Here is a 22,149-nt window from a genome sequence, read left to right on the forward strand (position 1 = left end):
ACCCTAGCATAAGGAACAAACTATTCAGAGAGAGGAGATACAATAAGACACGTGGCCACTCACTAAAACTAGAGGAAAGGCGGTTTAACCTTAAAATGCGTAAGGGGTTATTCACTGTAAGAGCGGTAAGGATGTGGAATTCTCTTCCACAAGCAGTCGTATCAGCTGGGAGCATTGATAGTTTCAAAAAACTATTAGATGGGCACCTTGGAGACCACAACATACAGGGGTACACAATGTACGGTTAAAAGCAAACACACACACATCATAGGTTGAACTGGATGGACTGATGTCTTTTTTCAACCTCACTAACTATGTAACTATGAAGACTTTACTATAAAACAACATCTCTGTGCTGTCATATTTTATGCTATATTTACATATGTTATGGTTTGTTTCATCCTTGTGGAATATGGTTCTCTGCTGCATTTTTCCCAATAAAATCATATATTTTTTTTTAAAATTTGAAAAGTCACAAATTTGCATTCTGAAAAGCAAGCAACTCGACAGCGCTAAAGTTAAAGCCCATCCTTAGACGCACTGCCCCAGGCTGTGAATGGAAAGTGAAGTAGCAGACTGATGATGTCTTCTCATCCTGTCAGCATGTTCCTTGTTGTATCAAGTCTGCACTCCTTCATCAATGAATGCCCTTAGCAATGATCCACCCCAATAGGCACATCTGAAATAGAAGAAAAAATGGACGTGGCTTGTAGATGGACTGGATAGGGTTGAGTGGCGATTTTTCTAAGCAAGAATAAATGTAAATCAGGAAACAGCATAGGGCACTTTAAAATAACTTCAAATCTTCCTTATTACAGTACTTCCATCATTTATATTATAGAGCAGGGGTCTCCAAACTTTATAAACAAAGGGCTAGTTTACAATCCTTTAGACGTTAGGGGGCCAGACTGTGGTCATTGGGAGTAGAAATTGTCCTGGCGTCAGTGGGAGTAAACAACCCATCTTTGGCATTAGAGGGAGGAATAGTGTGCCATCATTGGTGTCAGTGGGATGATTAATGGCCCATTGGTGTCAGTGGGATGAATAGTGGCCAATTGTTGGTGTCAGCTGGAGGAATACTGCCCCCATCATTGGTGTCAATGGGAGAATGACCCATTGTTGTCAGTAACAGGAATTATGCCCCATTGTTGGTGTCAGTGTAAGGAATATTGTCTTGCATCAGTGGAAGGAAAGTGTCCCAAGGGCTGGATAAAGACAAGCAAAGGGCTGCAGTTTGGAGACCACTGTTTTAGAGCAATGTGACACCAGGAATGCTCCATATAATCATACTACTTTCCAGGTCACAAAAAACCCTTTGTCAAACAATATCGTTAAATGCTTTAAAGCTTTATGCTTTAAAGAGATTTCTTTGTGATTCGAAAAACAGAGATTGAATACATAAAATGTTCTTGGTGTCACATTGCTTTTAGATGGAGGTGCTGAAATAAATAAGTTGATTTTGAAGTTATTATTTTGTAGTTCTTTGTGAATTCAAGTAAAATTTAGGTAGTTGCCTTTAAAGTATTACTCCAGGCACATACATTTTTATAATGTATTAAGTAGAAAACAAAACTCCTAGTCAGGTGTACTAAATGAGAATATTGCTGCACTGTACTATACATTTCATAATTTTCTTTACACTAGGTACTACAGCTAGCACTGTACTTCTGATCTGCAGTGGCTATGAGAGCTGCAGGTCTTATACATGGAAGTCCTACTGTCATTTCTTCACCACCCTCCCCTCCTTCTCTTGGCTATTCATAGAGAGCCATGTATTTTTTTTAACACTTCAGTGTCTGTGTTTTACCTATCAGAACTTCCTGCCATTTGGCTATGACTGAAAGGGTTTAGAGGGTGCTGAAAGTTTGTGCATATCTAGATTTCTACACTTTATAACTGGAGCAGTCTGCACATTCCTCGTGAGAGAATCAACCATGAAGGCACTAAACGGTTTGTTGCAGTACAGTGCAAGAACAGGGCCGCCATCAGGGGGGTACAGGTGATACACTTGTACGGGGCCTGAGCGTCAGAAGGGGCCCGGCCCTGGCAACCAGGAAGTGTGTACAGTGCAAGTGAGAGGAGCTGGGATGGAGGAGATAGGATTGGAGGAGGAGGACATGGGATGGAGGAGATGAGACTGCAGGAAGAGGACATGGGATTGGAGGAGGAGGACATGGGATGGAGGAGATGAGACTGCAGGAAGAGGACATGGGATTGGGGAGTTGGGATGCAGATGGAGGAGGGCATTGGATGGAAGAGGACATGGGATGGAGGAGGATGGGACTTGGTGGGGCAGCCAGTGGGGGGCCCTGGGGAATGTTGATGGTCAGGTCTTTTCCGATGGCTGCCCTGTGCAAGAACATAGTGCTGATAATGTCTTCACTTTGCTCATTCCGTGCTCCATTCATAGCACTCATACTATAGATACTAGGTATAAACCTCTGAGAGAATACCTAATAAAGTGTTTGTGACACATTTCTGGCATTATGGTCCCTTTAAAATATCCTGTGCCTATGTCATGAAAGCTTTGGAGCAGTTCCAATATATGCAGCCAATTCAGTAAGCCCTTATTTAAACTTGTGGTTGGTTAGTGGCAAAAATGTGCAGTTGAGCTGCATTTTTATCACCGGACAATCACCCCCAACAACCCCCCCCCCCCAAAGTTGCAATAGACAGCATGCTGTGAGCGTGACGCATTGCTTAACATCTACGACAAAGTTGACCCAACAGATAGCAATCAGCGGGCAGCAACAGGGAAGTTCTGCAAATGCCCCACAACCGGGCATAGCATTGCTTCTTCTCCGCCTGTCAGTGGACTTGCGGATTGGACTTCAGAGGTAAGGAAGATTTAGACGCATTTCTAAATCTACCCTAGGAGTAACTGGTAATTTACACATAAACTGGTGGTAATTTAAGACTAACTCGAAGTTTGTGTACGGAGACATGCCAGTGCTCAGGTTTGGGGCATGTTTGTGATAGAAAGCTGTCACGAATGGCCCTGGGGTCACATGGACTTTTTATGAATTCCAGGCACAGTGTCTGCAAAACTGCAGCTGCCTGTTCAGTACCTTTATGGCAGTGGCTATCACATTTAACAAATTGCTTCTTGTTCCACATTTTAAAGCGTAAGTTTGAGAAAAGTGGCCTGCATCCCACCGAATCTTCGACTTGAATAAACTGAATATTTGAATATTATCTCTGTTGCAAAGTCATGTGGAATTCACTTATTTACAGATGACTTTAAAGCAGAAGTTTAGTATTTTTCTACTCCTATTGCCATATTTAGAGGAAAATGTGTAACAGACCTGCCACTTTAATATAAAAACATGAAGGAAAAGATGATTCTATAACGCAAATCTATGTTATCTTAAATGAACGCTGCCTATTGATTGAGAATACTGCTGAAGAACCCATATTTTCTTTAAAGAGAAGAAATTAGAGGTGGGGATTATGTGGAGGGGATTAGGCATTTATGAATATCTCCAACACACAGAATAAGTTTAAAACCTTCCCAAATTATTTCATTGCTTCACCGATGTAGACATACCAACATCAGTGTGATTTTTCTGATCTCTGGTTATTTGCTGCCATCTGCTGGGTGCAGTGGTTATAGGGCAAACTTAGCTTCTTTCATTCTTGTGGAAATGTTTATATCAAATATGAAAAAAATTCCAGATGCAAAGAAAATGCTGTCACTGGACTTTTGTTTTTTTACATTTTCAAGGAAACTTGATGTTTGGTCAATTAGAGTTTATTAAATAGCAGGTTGCAGTAAATAAGATCCTGTTATCAAACAGATGTAATGTGTAGTACACGGTACATGGGTGCTCTAGTGTTCAGTGCCCTTTGGAAAAGCTTATATCCACCAAAGATGATGTCTTCTTCAAAGTGACCCTGGAGCCCAAAGAAGAAAACATCTGCTAGTTTATTCTACATGTTCCTGTGACTGCGCTCTTTTCATAACTGACACTGGAGTGAGCAAAAACTCTAAGGCCTCGTGCACACAGGATATTTTGAAAACTTTCCTAAAAGCTTTTACTCCTGGCAGCAGCATTTTGACAGAAAAAACGCCTGATACTTGTAAAAGTGTGTAACCTGTTAAAGCTCGTTTACAGGTGTCAAGTGCTTGGGTGTAAATTCATTTAATTGGCCAGAATAATGGGATTTTTGACTTACTGTGAAATCCATTTCTCTGATCATTTTCGGACGCTCCTGATCATCTTAACCTTTGGGTTATACTACCCCCTACAGGAGTAAGACACTAGGCAGAAAAACAAGTTTGGCTACGTCTATGGGCAGTTCCAGGGGGTATACTCCCTTTCTCTGCTATAGGTACTAGAGTTTTGTTACAGGCAGTGTCAGAAGGGGGCCGAGACTCAGGAAAGGTTAGACAGGTTGTGGTAGTGGGGGACTCAATTATCAAGAGGACAGAGAGGGCAATCTGTCAAAACGACCGTGGTAGCCGAACATTATATTGTTTACCGGGCGCTCGAGTTCGGCGGATCGGGTAGACAGATTATTGGGCGGGGCTGGGGACGACCCAGCAGTCATGGTACATTTGGGCACCAATGACCAAGTAAGAGGAAGGTGGAGGATCCTAATGAACGATTTCAGGGACTTAGGAAATAGATTGAGGAATAGGACCTCCAAGGTGGTTTTCTCTGAAATACTGTTGGTACCTCGAGCCACACAGGAGAGGCAGAAGGAGATTAGGGAACTTAACCAGTGGCTGAGTAACTGGTGTAGGAAGGAGTTGTTCTGGTTCCTGAAGAACTGGGCTGACTTCTCAGTCGGCTACCGGCTCTTTAGTAAGGACGGGCTGCACCTTAATGGGGATGGTACAGCTCTTTTGGGGAGAAAGATGGCCACCAGGTTGGAGGGGCTTTTAAACTAGGAGACGGGGGGAGGGCTCTGAAGTAGTCAGTCAAGAGGGAGCAAAAGACGGAAGTATTATTAGGGTCAGCAGCGACAGTAGATCAGAAACTTCAATTGGGGGGTCTGTGCAGGCAAACCTCAGACCAAACAGGAATAAAAATAAGCACCATTCACTACCAACTTCCACAAATCTAAGAGGGGTATATGCAAATGCCAGGAGCCTAGCCAATAAAATGGATGAGTTGGAAATGTTAGTACATGAGGAGGACATTGACCTTGTGGGAATAACAGAAACTTGGTTCGACCCCTTACATGACTGGCTGGCCAATATCCAAGGGCATTCTGTGTACCAGAAGGACAGGGTAGGAAAAAGAGGGGGAGGGGTATGTCTCTATGTCAAGAATATTGTAAGGGTGAACGAGAGGAATGATATTATGGAAGGGATGATTACGGAATTAGAATCCGTGTGGGTAGAACTCCATAGGGAAGAAGTAAAGGGAAAAGTAATTGTGGGGGGTAAAGCGGCAATGCTGAGATCAGTTATCATATTAGGGGACTTCAATTATCCCGACATTGACTGGGAAGAGGAGACTACACACTCACAGAAGGCCTGTCTCTTCATGGAAACCTTACAGGACAACTACATGTCTCAGTTGGTGGATTCTCCTACTAGAGATAATGCAGTGCTGGATCTATTGATCACTAATGACCCAGACCTAATCTCGGAGGTAGGAGTCCAGGACAACCTGGGCTCTAGCGATCACAGGAAGATCACATTTAACGTAAATAACAATATAACCAGGCAAGAGGGGAACCTAAGAACCCTAAACTTCAGAAGGGAAAACTTTCCCAAATTGTGCTCAATGATGGAAAGGGTAAACTGGGACCAAACCCTAGGAAAACTGACCACGGAGGAAAAATGGGAATGCTTTAGGAACATATTAAACAAATGCATCTCACAGTGCATTCCTATGGGAAATACATTTAGAAGAGACAAAGCCAAACCTGGCTGGCTAAACCGTTATGTTAAAAAACTTATTAGGGGGAAAAAATGGTCTTCAAGAAATATAAATCAGAGGGCACATTAGCGGCTTTCCAGCAAATACAAGGAGGCAAATAAGAAAAGTAAATACGAAATCAAAATGGCTAAAATCAACTTTGAGAGACAAATAGCGGAGGATAGTAAAAAGAACCCTAAGAAATTCTTTAAATATATCAACAGCAAAAAAAAAGGGCAGAGCATGTTGCTAACATAATTAACAATGAGGGGAGGATGGTTACAGAGGACACTGAAAAGGCAACCGTGCTTAAAGCGAAAGTTCCACCTAAAACCCAAAAAAATACATAATACCCCCGGGACTGTCAGGGCTAGTGCATTCCACAATGGATAGCCTCTGAACTGTCCCGGGTTGCACTTACCTGCAAGAAGAAATACTTACCTTGAAAATGTATTGTCCAGCGCTGCCATCTCGGGTGTGGGCAGCTTGAAGCCAGCGCGATCCTCTTCTGCGTCCTCTTCCGTCCCACAATGCACTGCCCTGGTGTAATGTTCTGGTACCTTTGGGTACCCTAATTACTCTTTCATAAGTGTATGCGCCCCACCATTCTCTTTTGGTAAGGTGCGAGACACCTTTAAGACTGATGCTGTCATCACTGAGCGCCGGACTGGATGGCTATTTAGATCGCCGGCTCTCACTCACATGTGTTCGTTCAAACTGCTTTGTGCCTTGATGCTAACCTGTCTTGAAGCTCTCATGCTTGCAAGCATACCTGGCTGTCGGAACCACGCTGCGCTGATCCCTGTATCCTGCTACCGGATCATCCGCTCTTGCCGAACCTCTCCTCTGCTACATTGCTATTAGTGATAAGTACCCCACAGGGGAAACCTCTATAACCTTTATACTAAAGCTTACACTATCTAGCTCTGCATACTAAGGACTATTACTACATCTGCATTATCTAAGATTGCTAGCTCTTGAGCCTACTACCACCTGTTCTTGCACTGGGTTGATCTCTCTTGTATGTCCACCTGCTACTCTGTCATCTACTACCATACATGATTGCTAAACCTATCTGCATCCCATCTGCTACTATCTTACTTTCAAGAACATTTCCTTTCAAGTGTCTGTCATCTACCATCTCTACCAAACCTGTCTCTTCAGCCTATCATCACTGTGTTACTATATACATAAGTCACTCTAGGAAACATCTTATTGAGTGTGTGTATTTACTTGCTGAATTGAGATCATCCACACATGATGAGTCATTGAGAGTTGGGAATGGTGTCTCGGCGTTTCTCTACATGACTACTGAAGTGGAATATTTCTGCAGCTGAAAATCCACATCATACGTAAAACGCAGGAGCGTTACACCTGGCCCCGCCGTCACTTCCCGGGGCTGCAGCGTCATCCCTGCACAGCTTCTGGGCATGCCCAGAAGCTGTTTAGCAAGGTATGACGGCGCCTGCATCGGAACTGACGTCGGGGCCGGTGCAGGCGCATTGATTCCTGGGATCGATGACGTTCAGCTCCCAGGAATCATTGCAAGCCAGGAAGTGACGACTTGCTGTGGCCGCCGAGGAAGAGGAAGTAAGGTATGTATACTATCTTCTAAAACAAGGTAAGTAAAAAAAAAAATTGCGATTATTCATTTGTTTTTCAGGTGACCCGGAGCAAGAAGATGGACGAAAGTTACATTTTAGGGTGGAACTACACTTTAATGCTTTTTTCTCCTTAGTCTTTACACAGGAAAAGGAGGGGTACACTGACCATGACTGTATGGTTAGCAGTAATTCACAGGACTTGCCATTATGGCTAACAGAGGGTGAAATCAGGGAAAGGCTGGATAAAATGAACACAAATCACCAGGCCCGGATGGCATACATACTCAAAGAACTTAGTAAAACTATATCTAGACCACTGTTCCTGATCTTTGCTGACAGTATTATGACAGGAAATGTACCGGGAGGATTGGAGGAAAGCTAACGTGATACCGATATTCAAAAAAGGGCAGATGCATGTCCCGGGAAATTATAGGCCGGTCCGTCTGACATCGATGGTATGTAAACTTCTGGAGGGGATGATAAGGGACTATATCGTAGAATTTGCTAAAGACAACATCATCAGCAGTAATCAGCACGGGTTTACTAAAGGGCGTTCTTGTCAAACCAATCTCTTAACATTCTATGAGGAGGTGAGCTGTGAGCTAGATAGGGGGAGACCAGTGGATGTGGTGTACCTGGATTTCGCTAAGGCATTTGATACAGTTCCCTACAAGCGCTTAATTTATAAAATAAGGTCTGCAGGCATCGACCACAAGGTTTGCGCTTGGATATGGAACTGGCTAAATGGGCGTGTCCAAAGGGTGGTAATAAATAGCGCATACTCAGACTGGTCTGGGGTGGTAAGTGGGGTCCTCCAAGGCTCAGTCCTGGGACCAACCCTGTTCAATTTATTCATAAACAGCATTGAGGACGGGATCAGTAGTTCTATATCAGTTTTTGCAGATGACACAAAATTGGGCAGGGCAATAACTGCACAGCATGAGGCAGATATCCTACAGAATGACCTGAACAAAATAACAGAGAGGGCAACGACATGGCAAATGAGGTTTAATGTGGAGAAGTGTAAGGTTTTGCACTTGGGGACTAAAAACATAAAAGCACAATACACTTTAGGGGGGGGGGACCTTAGGGGGAGTCAAGAATGGAGAAAGATCTGGGAGTCTTGGTAGAGGATAAACTAAGCAATAGCATGCAATGTCAAGCGGCAGCTGCCAAAGCCGGCAGAATATTAGCATGCATAAAGAAAGGGATGTATTCCACATATAAAACCATAATCCTACCACTTTATAAAACTCTGGTCCGGCCACATCTGGAGTATTCTGTCCAGTTCTGGTCGCCAGTCCTCAGGAGGGATGTGTTGGAGCTGGAGAGAATCCAAAGAAGGGCAACTAAACTAATTAGGGGATTGGGGGACCTTAATTATGAAGAGCGTCTACAATCGCTCAATTTATTCTCCCTGGAGAAGAGATGCCTGAGAGGGGACATGATAGCGATTTATAAATACCTCAATGGTGATCTCAGCATAGAAAAAAAGCTATTCAGTCGCAAGGATTGCATGAGGACTTGAGGAGAAGCGTTTTGACCTCAGGCAACGCAGTGGGTTTTTAGGGCTACAAGATTGTGGAATTCTCTACCCCAAGAGGTAGTTTCTGCGGGAAGTATAGCTACTTTCAAAAGACTCTGGGACGTATATCTCAAGGATCAGAACATTAAGGGGTATGAGAGATGATTATGGCCACGCGCGCCTACACAGGTTGAACTGGATGGACACAGAGATGGTAGCCACTAAAAAAGCCACCTTGTGAGACAGCGTAAGCAAGGGAATCTCCCAAAGTTTATCAAAGGGAGGCTTCCGGAGGACCCAAAACACCAAATTGAGATCCCGAGGCATCAACAAAGATCGCACTGGAGGAACCTAATGTCGAACACCCTGAAGAAAGGTACACACCAAGGAGCGTGGCCAAGAATCATTGGAAGAAGACCGCCAAAGCCGCCACCTGGCCCTTGATGGTACTCAAGGCCAATTTCTGTTCAACCCCCTGTTGAAGGAAGGTCAAGATCCGAGCCACTGAGAAGGAGCAAAGATTAACTCCAAGACACTCACACCACACGATGTACGTCTTCCACATACAATGGTAGATCTTCCCAGAAGTAGATTTCCTAGCTTTTAACAATGTAGGAATCACTGATTCAGACAAACCCCTATCCTTCAGCACCTGGCTTTCAACAGCCAAGCTGTCAAAGCCAGCGACCCTAAAGCAGGATGGAAGATTGGCCCTTGGGACAGCAGATCCTCCCTTAGAGGAAACTTCTAAGGAACGTCGGCGACCAGCTGCACCAAATCAGCGTACCAGGCCCACCAAACCCAGTCCAGGGCCACTAAGATGACTGGGATCCCTTCTGCCTCGATCCTGTGTAGAAGTCTTGGCAGAAGCTTGAGAGGAGGGAAGGCGTAAATCAGACGATACTGACCCCACCAAGCCACCAGCACCTCTGTGGTGTCCGCCAGAGGATCCTGTGACCGTGCCACGAACCTCTGCACCATGCTGTTGCGCCGAGATGCCAACAGATCCACCTCGAGGGTGCCCGACCGGAGTCACAACTGATGAAACACCTCCGGATAAAGAGACCATTCCCTCTGGTCCAACGCCTGCCGACTTAGGTAATCCACCTGCCAGTTTTCCACTCTGGAAATGTGTACGGCGGAGAAGGCTGGAACAAAACCTTCTGCCCACCTGAAAATGCCGGCTACCTCCAGACACTTCTTGTGCCCCTTGGTGATTGACATAAGCCACGGCTGTGGCATTGTCTGTCTGATTAAATGCACAGTGGACATCCTTGGAGACGATCCGTCCAAAGTTCCAGGCACAGTCTGATCACAGCCCGGAGCTCCAGGACATTGATCGGTAGTCTAGACTCTTCCAGGGTCCAGACCCCCTCAACAGAATTTCTGTCAAGAATGCCTCCCCACCCAGACAGGCTGGCATCCGTGGTGACCACCGTCCAATACAAGGGGAGGAAGGAATTGCCTGCTGGAGCGCCAGAGAACAAAGCCACCAGATCAGGGACCCTTTTGTACCCTGGCTCAGCTGGATTTGGTTGTCCAGAGACTGCGGATTCTTGTCCCAATTGATCAGAATCCCTCTTTGCAGGGATCTCGTATAGAACTGTGCAAACGGGACCACCTAGAAGGTCGACACCGTCAGGCCCAGCACCCACATGCAAGTCCGGAGGGATGACCATCTGCTGAACAGCAGGAGGTGAATTGCAGCCTGCAGATTCTGGAGTTTGTCCAGCAGAAGGAGTACTCTAGCTAAGGCCGAGTCCAGAGTCCGACCCAGATAGTTAGCTTTGTGGAAGGAACCAAGGCAGAATTCTGAAAATTCTGAATCCAGCCGAACTCCTTTAGGGTCCATATGGTGATCTCCTTGTTTTCCACCAGCGCAGAAGAAGGTCATCCAAGTAGCCCAGGACCGCAATCCCCACTGACATAATGCTAGCACCGGGGCCAACACTTTCATGAAGACCCGAGGAGTAGAGGTGAGAACAAAGGGTAATGCCACAAACTGATAATGCTCCTCTCCCACGGCAAAGCGGAGGAAGCACTGGTGACCGACACATATTGGAATGTTGAGGTAAGCATCCTTGATGTCGATGGAGGCAGAAAATCCCACTGATGCAGGGAAGCCACCACCGTGCGAATGGACTCCACTGCCTGCTGGTCTGGAGAAGCCTGCTCTTGACTTGCCAGACCAAGTTCGCGTGGATCCTCCAGAGGAGGCCCTGAAAGGCTTCGATCCCTTGTCAGTTGACCCTGAGGGCCGAAAAAACTTCTTATGAGCCGAAAATGAGGGCCCACGTCTACGAGGAGGGTCCTCCCCTTAGTAGCCTGTGGATGAAAGGTACTCTTTCCCCCCCTGTGAGACCTTTAATAATGTCATCCAGGGTAGCACCAATCAGGTGATCTCCTTAAAAAGGAGGCTCAGTCAAGGCCTTTTTAGAAGTCTGGTCCACAGACCAGCATTTGAGCCAAAAGACGCGCCGAAGGACTACTGCCGAAACAGAGAGTCGAGCCACTAGGGAGCCGCATCCAAAGAGGCATCACAGATAAACTACAGCCCCTGGACCAGCTGGTTTGCCAGCTCAGCAAAGGCAGGGGAGAGCTGCTCCCCCTCCAGGTCAGGGCGCAAAGCTTAGCCTATTTGGTCAGAGTCTGCGACACCAGGGCAATGGTGATTACCGGTCTCAGTGCCGAACCAGCCAGGGTGTACATATTGCATGCCACAGCCTCCACCTTCCTGTCAGCTGGGTCCTTAAAGGCTGGGGACTCTTCAACTAGAATCATGGTTGCCTTGTTTAGTCTGGAACCCAGAGGGTCCACCACGGGTGGAACAGTCCGCTTAAGAAGGGACTCCTCATAGGGGTATCGCCCAGCAAATCGGATCCCAAGGGACCACTTTGGTCATCCCTACTCTTTAGTGACAATTTTGTCAAAATAGGAGGGGAAAGGGAACACTTTTGCCACTCTGGATGGCTTGTGAGTGCCAAGAGGAACCTGCGTCCTACTTTTTTAAGGTCTCACACACAAATGCAATCAGTGCGCCCATCAGCATCTTTTTGTGCACGGTTGCAGAAGTGGAGGAATCATCCTCACTATCTGAGGATACAGGGCGCGTGGTCGCAGATCCAGCAGGGTGACCCATGTAAGCGGTGATGCTGAATCAGAGTCAAGATCTGATAAGGCAGGGGGCAATTTTTGTTAGCCCGTCGCCTAAAAGCCACCTCCACCCGAGACATAAAGGACTCTAGGACAGCCGTCAGTACATTGATGGATGGTTGGGACCCAGAGGGCCCGCCCCACAGCCTCAGAGAGGGGATCAGGTTGGGAGATGTGGTCCAAAGACTCCATGAGTCACCAGACAACACCCACCGCTCTGGCAGCACCACCTGGTTGCCAGTCACAGAGCACCAATCGATCCTCACCAGAGAGGGAGAGGACCCCACCAGATTCACCACCCTGCAGAAACCAGGCACCACAGCCACCAGGAGAATATGCACTGCACGTGCGGCGATCAGGAAATGAAAGGATCCAGGAGTCAGCACTAGGGGGTGAGAAGGGGCTCCCACCGCCAAAAACGCCGCTCGGAAGGCTCCACACATATGACCGGCACGGCCCCAGGACTACACAAACATGGCCGTCATGCAATGCAGCACAAGACTATAACAAAATGGCGGCTCCACGCTGCACCACAAGGCTCTCAGGGACCCAGAGGGGATCCCTAGTCCTCAAGGACAGGCACAAGCGAGACAAGAGGCCCTGGCAGGAGCCCCCACGAGGGCACAGCACAGCCAATCATCTGGTCGCCGGCGGGGGACCCCTGCCTCTATGGCCAGACCACCCACACAGCCCCAGCAGAAGTGGAGGGGGGGGTTAGGTGGAGGATAGATGAGGGGGGGTGCCTGACGGGAAGGAGGGGAATCCAAGGGTCTGACTGTCCCATGGAGGGGCCCATGTCTACCCCAAAACCTTCCAGGGGGGAGTGGGGGGACAGCCACTCACCGTACCAGGAACCAGGCAGGCACCGCTCTAAACAGAACCGCTCACCAACAAAATGGGGGAGGGGGGTGTTGGCCAGGAGGAACGCTGCGACTCAGGCCAAGACCCGGTATACGACTTCGCAAATAGTTTAACTCGCAAACCAGCCCTTGTCTGGTGGGGCTATGTTGCGGACAATCTAGCGTGGAGCTTAGGTCTGCGTGCGCTTGCTATCCAGACTGGGGTAACCACTGGATCTAGATTATCCAGCCTGTCGCCCGGTCTGGCAATTGATTGCAGATCTTACAGGAAAAAAAACAGGGGAAAAAGTTTCTAAAAAGAAAATATTTTCCAGGACCAGAGATCCCAGCAAGGAACTAGTTACTCCTGAAAAGCCAGAAAAAGAGGGAGTCCCCTGGGACTGCCCATAGCATAGCCAGACTTTTTTTCTGCCTAGTGTCCTACTCCTGTAGGTGACAGTATTACCCAATGGTTAAAAAGATCAGGAGCTGTGTCCGTCAATTAACGAGAGAGAAAATAATTTATTTTGGCCATTGAAATGAATTACCGCTCAAGCAATAAGCGCACCAAGCGTTAACACGCTTTAAAAGTTTTTTCTGCCAAAACGCCCATGCTTCTGGACTCACTGGCAGTGGGTTTGTTTCCTGCGTCTAAAAGTCCCTGCCACTAAATGCTGCAAAAAGTCTATGTCCCCATGGACACGTAGGCTAACATGCAGGGGAGTTTAGAGGCCGTGAAAAAAAACATCTGATGCCCGTAGGAGCAGCCACAAAAGTGTCCAGTGTGAATAAAGCCAAGACTTATGCTACATGGGCGACGTTGCCTCTAGCGACAAATCCTTAAGCGACAGGAATGCTGCCTGTGTGTCCCTATAGAGTCGCTCCCTCTGTAGCTACGTGCATTGCGATGTCACTCTGTTGCTGACCTGAACACTGCTGAATCCTTATCTATAGTTACAGGAGCAAAATCAAGATAGGTGCTACAGAGGAAGCGATTCCAAACAGACAAAGCAGGCAGCTTCTTATCTAGTAATCCTTCCACTTTTGACTTTGACAAAATGTCAGCAGCAAAGTCATGCACCCATATGTAATTTTTTAAATTTTCTCTTTTGTCACAGTGACAAAGATTTCCCCAGACAGGAAATGAGGGTGAATCTGCAATAGGGACACGGACAATAATTAAAATCTGACAGAGGTTCTAGCCCTCCTCTGCTTCATACAATTTGCCCATTAGAGCTCCATGATGTTCCTCCTACTCCTAGATTGGGGAGCATATCTTGTTTGTCCTCCAGAGCTTCGCAACATGACTGCTACTTCTTAGGTTGGAGAATATACCCTATTTGTCTGCCAGAGCTCAATGACTTGACTGCTACATCTTAAAGCGGAGCTCCTGCCTCTTTGGCAATTATTTTTTTAAAAAGCACCTGCTGTAAGTGTATTCCTTCATCTTACTTATTTGTCATTATCCACAGGATCCCAGAAGGCAGGCAGCGACCATTAATGATCTGGGCATCTAAAGCCCGTTCCTGTTTTCTGCCAGGATTCTGAGCAGCTGGCTTGCACCTGGGCAGTAATGATACAGGCTGCTTGAACAATGGTGACATTGGCGGAATTCCTCACCCCATTGTTATGGCAACCTGTCAATCAACACAGAACTTTCTGTCTCAAAATAGCGCGAGATTTAACTTTTAGCCGTCCCTAGGACTTTTGGGATAGATGACGTTGATTTCCTAGGGAATTGCCTAATGATTAAATCACCTAGGCGGCCGGAACAGAAAGTGCAGTCTGTACAGGTTAAAACAAGGTATTTAGCAATAAATAAAAAAAATAAAGAAATGATTGCATTTACATACTGTTCTGCGGATGGGCATTGTCTTGCAAGGATCATGAAAAAATGATGGGCATTGTCTTGCAAGGATCATGAAAAAATGATGGGCATTGTCTTGCAAGGATCATGAAAAAAATGGGTGGATCTTCGCTTTAATATTAAGAAGCATGTCTTAACAGGCCATTATGCATTTACAATGATAATTCAATATATTAAGCTGGTATTCTATAGTGAGAATTCTGTAAAGGTGTCTTCACTATATATGCATCACTTGATGTAGAGCAGGGTACTAAAGTGGCCTATATAAAAGGTCTGAGCACTGTAATGTGATGTGGAAGGAGGATGCTGTGTAAGCTCCACCCATGGGCGTAGCAATTGGGGTTGCAATGGCGACCCTGCTCATTCTCCAGGAGGCCCCCTGTCACACATGGAGAGGAGGGGCGGCAGGGGCAGAATTTACTAGAGCCAGTCGGCTGTATTCTGCAGGGGCTGCTGAAACCCCGCTCCTCCTCCCACCACCACACCAACCCCCCCACCCCCGGCATTCAGCTGCTTCAGGAGAATACAGCTAATCGAGTATAGTAAATTCCACCACCAGTCTCTGTTCCTCTTGCTACCTGGGCCACCCTGTGCGCTTCCCTGGTTCCCTCTCTCCCGCTGGCTGCTTCAGGATGGAGTACATTTGAACGGGCCACTTTTCTGAACAAACACAGTGAACCGATCAAGTCACTCTGTACATTCATAACTGAAGTATAGCAAACTCTTCATTCAATACAGAGAAAGGGACTGGTGAATTTCTGCTCTTACCACGTCACCCTACATACGTATTTCAGTAAATTCGGAGAGCCCAGCCCTCTAAGTTTCCAGTTTCATTTACACAGACTGTTGGGGGCAAGCACACAGTGAAAGCAGCAGGTGGGGGGAGTCAACGTATGCATCAGGGCCCTCAAGCTTCACCTCTGGCTCCACCCTAGACTGATTGTAAGGGTTTAGCAACAGCTGAGAGACCTTTTGCAAACTTGACACTACTCTGCAAAGATTAGAATCTTTTATACATTAAAAAAAAAAAATGTTTGCGTATGCAATTACATAAATGGAAATCATAAATGGAAATAGAAAACTTGAGGGTATTTCTTTGTTCCTGGCTTGAAAGCCTGAGGGCTGATTAAATTGGCTCCTAGGCCAGAACCAGATCTGTAAACCCAAGTGCCTTTAAAAAAGCTGCCTGGGAGGGAAGTGGTTAAGCTATGCATAGATTGATATTTCAGTTTTATTAGGAAAAATTTGGAATTTTACTTTGCAGAAATAAATTAATAAGGCACTTTTTCAAGGTGTGTTTGTGTGTGTGTGTATATATATATATATATATATATACAGTGAGGGAAAAAAGTATTTTATCCCCTGCTGATTTTGTTTGCCCACTGACAAAGGAATGACCAGTCTATATTTTAATGGTAGGTTTATTTTAACAGTGAGACACAAAATAGCAACAAAAATAAGAAATCCAGAAAAACGCATTGAAAAAAAGTTATAAATTGATTTGCAGTCTGGGGATCAAATACTCCTCCCCCTCCCCCCTCACTGTAAAAGATTATTTGGATAACACAATCAAATATGATTTTTATGTTTTGACTGCAAATGCAGAAATGTAAACATACTGTTTTTTGTCTGTACCCCTCTTCCAGCTGTACCTGAAAGAAATATTGAGAGACATCGGTGTTTACAATGTTAAAGGGACTCATAAGAATACATGGGAGCTGAAACCCGAATACAGGCATTACCAAGGGGAGGAGAAGAATGACTAGAGGACAAAGGAACACAGGTCACAACCTGTATATGCATCTTCCACAGTGCACAGCTAAAGGGAGATGTAAGGAAGACTGTTTGATGTTTTTGTTTTTTGGAAACAAAGTTCCACACAGTTTGTTATAAAGTAATGCAATGGACATATTTTTATATTGGGGCAGGACATTTTCCCCAGCAATAAAAGTTGTTTTATCCATTAGAAAGAGTTGTGTGTTTTTCCTTCTCCCTAGCAACATTGTAGTCCCATGAAGTGCTAGATTAAAAAGGGCTGTGTTCATGTGACCCGATTACCAGTGGGGACTTCACTGCAAAACACATCTCCCTCCACAAAACAGACAGCAAGATTCTCTCTAGGGTAAGGCAAGCCTCTTCTATCCATGGTTCTAAGGGAACTGGCTACATTTTTTTCATAGAAGCCAATCAGATTCCTTTCATTCTCCCATATTGCAAAGGTAAAAAGAAATGGAGAGTTGATTCCTCTAGAAAACTAGATATTGACTTTAAGGGGCAGCCTGACCTGATTCCTATAGTCACAAACATTTGCTAAACCTATTTTCATTTCAAGTCTTTGCCATCGTATGGCCATCAGATCAGCTTCACATGTCACTGCCACAACACAGTGGTCAAATATGTATCTATAATAATTTATCTAAATAATTTATGAAGGCCCCTTGCACATGAAGCATCTTGCTCTTGTGCATGCAATCTTGGCATTTTAGCGTGTCTGGGAGGCACAGGTGCAGCGGCGGTATTGTCCGTTATAACCATTTGTCCCGCAGTACAAAGTTCACTGACCACTTGCAACCATGATGGGAGGGGGACATCATGAGAATTAGTCTTTCAGCATCCCATCAGGCTCCACCCACTGTCATTGTTCATACCTACTTGATTGGTTGCCAGGATGCTGGTGGCCCGCACCATAGAGACCAATGAAGCAATGCAGCTGACAGTGTGCAGTTGACAGTGTCTTAACAGCCAGTGATGGGGGGGGTTTGTGGGCACACAAAAACAAGCCCTGCTCCTTACCACACAGTGGCATGTAGCTTGTCTCTGTACACCAACTTAAGAGTTGATCTTAACTTCTTGCAGTCTCTATCTATGAACTTGCAGTAATTCTTTTTGAATGTGTTGCAAATAGGAACTACCTGAATCTGTTACACAAGTTCAAATTGTTAGTAGAATGTTGCAAAGCTTTTATAAATTAGACATAGGAGATTTTAACCGCTTCCGATCCGCGCTATAGCCGAAGTATGGCTGCAGCGCGGACTCGAATTTCCGGGAGGCCGTCTTTAAACAGCCTCCCAGAAACAGGCTTCCCGCGAGCGCGCATCGGGGAAAATCTGTGTCGGCCGTGTCCCTTGGACACAGCCAATCACAGATCGTGGTAAATGGCCAATCACAGCGGCCATTTACCACGTGATCGGACCATGCAATGAGAGATGATCTCATATGTAAACATATGAGATCATCTCTCATCGCCAACTCTACTTCCTCACACAGAGACTGCGTGTGAGGAAGGAGCAGAGCCGATCACCGGTAAGGGGACAAAGAAAAATGTAATCAGGGCACTGATCACCAGTGCCCTGATTACAAAAGAGGTAAATAAAATAACACAAGTGCCCACAGTGCCAGCCATCAGTGCCCACAACCAGTGCCCATAGTGCTGCCAGTCAGTGCCCACTCATCTAGGCACTGATTAGCAGCACTATGGGCACTGTGTGGGCACTGATGGTGCTGCCCATCATTGCTCATCAGTGCCACCCGTCAGTGTCCGTCAGTGCCACCCATCAGTGTCCAGCAGTGCGGCCTGTCAGTGCCGCCTCTCAGTGCCCAGCAGTGCCACCTCTCAGTGCTCAGCAGTGCCGCCTATCTGTGCTCATCAGTGCCGCCTATCAGTGCCACCTATCTGTGCGGCATTAGTGCCACCTCATCAGTGCCCATAAGTGCCACCTCATCAGTGCCCATAAGTGCCACCTCATCAGTGCCCATCAGTGCCGCCTCATCAGCGCACATCAGTGAAGGAGAAACATTTATTTATTTTCAAAATTTACTCGCAGAAAATAAGAAAAACTTTTATTTTTTCAAAATTTTCTCTTTTTTTTTTTTGTAAAACAAAAAACCCAGAGATGATTAAATACCACCAAAAGAAAGCTCTATTTGTGTGAAAAAAATTATAAAAATTTCACGTGAAAAAAATTATAAAAATTTCATATGGGTATAGTGTAGCATGACCGCGCAATTGTCATTCAAAGCGTGAGAGCGCTGAAAGCTGAAAATTGGCCTGGATAGGAAGGGGGTGAAAGTGCCCGGTAGGCAAGTGGTTAATGTGCCTATACTGCCAGAAAAGTGTTGCAAATGCTTTTTTGTATTTCTCCTTTTTTGTGCTTCAATAGCCTTTGCAAACCCAGATATCACCTTGTTAGCCGCGACCTCATCAATGTGCTGTACATAGCCTGTAGATAAAGTGGAAAGGATCCAGCAGGAATTTTACAAAACCAGTCGTCCTATTTAAGGAGAGATATCTGCAGTGGATAGCTATTCAGCAGGACCGGTCTTATGCTGGATTACTTCACAGATCTGGAAAAAATACACAAAGGTGACAAAGATTCAAGTGAGATTACACATTGATCTCGTCTTTAGACAATATTTGTTTAGGGTGAATTTGAGCTTCAAATGTTTAAAGCAGATTTTCCATGAAAATGCTTCACTCCATTATCCCCCCCCCCCCCCCCCCCCATGTAAATAGGTCAAAGCCTAGTGCACACAGCCCGAATGTCAGACGGCATCGGCTGGTTCAATAGAAACCAGCCGACATTCGGCCCATGTGTACTGCAGCCGGTCCCACAGAAGCCAGCCAAAGGGGCATGACCTGAAAAGGTCTGCTGATCAGCACTTTCAGCCAATGGCTGAGAGCGCTTAATGGAGTGTTCTGGCAGGGAGGCAATCCCCCTGTCAGAACACACTAGCACAGCAGGGGAGTTCGCTGTACTAATATCAGATTGTTAGTACAGCTGCTCCTCCTGGGCTGTCAGGTTTTTCTTTTTCGTTCAGCCCTGCTGAGTTGAACAAAATAAACCTAGTAGTGTGTACCAGGCTTAAGCCTATGCTTTAAGAGGTGTCTGTTTAGGCAGGGCTAAACAGATTACAAGTTCACTTTAACACATCATAGGCTCAATTCACAAAGCTGACACCCCATGATAAATATCCTTATTTTGAAAAAAATTCCATTTTTTTTTTCAGTTGGGTCCAAAGGATTTTGAAAACTAAAGTCACTTGACTAAAAAGAAACGTCTTAAAGTGGTAGTAAAATCCTTACATTTAAAATACAAATAGTGCAGCGCTAAAATATATTAAAAAATGCAATAAACGTAATATATTTATATATATATATATATATATATATATATATATATATATATATTGTTATTTTAGGAAACATATATATATATATATATATATATATATATATATATATATATATATATATATATAGTCCCAAAAGGATTTTATGGATATTCCAAGATATGTTAAGATGAGGAGTCCCACATGCCGTAGTAGTAGAACGCAAGACAGAGTAGGTGTCACCAGCCAAACTTTATGCTGCACTTACCAGAAATCGTGTGACCCCCTAGCTAAGAGTGGTAAATTTGCACTTCATTTACAACAAGGCCAATGCTCCAGAATGTTGAATATCCTTCCCTGTCTCTGGGTGTAGTACCACCATAGAGAACTAGGCAGGAGAATGCCATAAACACTGCCCTAAGTGATCCGGTTTCTCAGCAGGGATTAATCCATATTGAGAAGAATGCAGAAAAGGTAATCCACATAGTATGATATTGTATAAAAAAGCCAATTTATTTAAGAGTAACACTCACATAAGTTGAAATGTCAAGAGCATGTAAAACACCAAAACTTCCTTATCCTCCAGAAAGTAAGATGGCCACCATTCATGCATGCGTATGTGCGTGGCTCCTCCCTACGCGTTTTGTCACATATGACGTCATCAGGGGAAAACCCTTGCATATAACCAGTGAAGTGACTGGCCTGAGGTGATACACAGAAACAAATCCTCCTACATAAGTTGCACCTGTATATCTTAAGTCCTTCTCTACAGCCATTCAAAGTTCTGAATTTTAAAGCTTGTCTGAGAGTTTAAAAAAAAAAGACAGAGCGCTGAAATCATACTCTGCAGAGCTCAGTGAGGAGAGCTCTGAGAGCTGATTGGAGGGAAAGAACACATCCCCCTCCACATAGCAAATAGGAGCAGAGCAGAGGCTGTTAATCAGCTGGAGGTCCCTCCCCTGTCACTATTTTTCTCTTGGTGTCAGGAAAACTTATCAGAAGTGATTCATGCTGATAGAGGAACGAAGCAGCAGACAAATGTGACTTTAATTGAGACAAGTACACACTATAAAGGTATATGCTTTGTTCATATTTCATGTCTAAGGCAGGGCTTGACAAATTTGTTTGGAATCTAGGAGCCAGCTAAAGTTAGGAGCCAGTTTTTTTTTTTTTAACAAAGCTTTATTTTCAATGACGAAAATAACCGATCTTAAATTTAAACAGTGCAGCAAGGTTGGGGCGATAGGAGATCCAGTGATCAAGAGTAACATATGCCACCTTAGGCCCCTTTCACACGGGCGCCTACGCTAAGCAGAATCCGCATGCTCAGTGGGGATCTCTCTGCTGATCCCCGCTGAGCAGGCGGATGACAAGTCCTGTCCGCTCTGCTATGCAGACGCAGCCCATTCTCCTCTATGAGGCAATCAGATGGAAACGGACCGTCTGTTTCCATCCAATGCCATCCAATCCGATTCACTGGACGGATGGTAAATAGAACCACCATCCGTCTGTTTTTGGCGGACAGGATCGGATGGCGGGCGGCTTGCCACTCCATAGAGACTGAAGGGTCCGATCAGGTCCGCCTGAAAAACTGACAGGCGGACCTGATCAGAAAGCCAGTGTGAAAGGGGCCATCGGCTGTGTGGCATGGCAGGGCAGGGAGATGATGAAAAATAATAATTTATTTTATTTTTTTCCATAAAAGATTCTTATTGTGAATAAGGGATTTTAATGCAAATCAAAAGATCAACACATTGCAAGGAGATTACAAAATGCAATTTTTAAAGTAAGGCCCCTTTCACACAGTCCGCATTCCGTTGCAGACCGTGCTCTGCCGGCAGATGGCCGCTCCGTCTCCGCACAAAGTGCAGAGAGGGAGGTGTCAGAGCCCCGCTGCTCTCTATGGGGAATCGAATGAGAGCAGACTGCCTGTCCGCTCTCATCCGATCCGATCCCCAGGACGGATGGAAAATAGGTTTCCATCCGTCCGGATTTCAAGGACAGGATCGGATGCGGGTGTCAGCGGACATGTCACCGCTGACATCCGCTGCTCCATAGGGCTGAATGGGGCATCCGATCAGATCCGCCTAAAAAACTGACAGGCGGATCTGATCGGAATGCCCGTGTGAAAGAGCCCTAACACTCTTTTGCAGAAGTGCATAAATATGTAAAACACATT

At 45.4% G+C, this 22,149-nt stretch overlaps 1 protein-coding gene across 1 annotated transcript in view; it reads left to right on the forward strand.

Annotated features, from left to right (window-relative positions):
- GTF2F2 (general transcription factor IIF subunit 2) overlaps window positions 1-16,831 on the forward strand; it is a 501,983-nt gene extending 485,152 nt beyond the window's left edge. Inside the window, exon 9 of the mRNA XM_082244661.1 lies at window positions 16,508-16,831. Within this exon, the coding sequence (XP_082100787.1) occupies window positions 16,508-16,627 (120 nt within the window). The 3' untranslated portion in view covers window positions 16,628-16,831. The remainder of the gene's footprint in view (window positions 1-16,507) is intronic.
- Window positions 16,832-22,149: the final 5,318 nt, after the last annotated feature.

This window comes from Pelophylax lessonae (genome assembly GCF_965119305.1).
Source record: "Pelophylax lessonae genome assembly, chromosome: 2".
NCBI classification, from domain to species: Eukaryota; Metazoa; Chordata; class Amphibia; order Anura; family Ranidae; genus Pelophylax; species Pelophylax lessonae.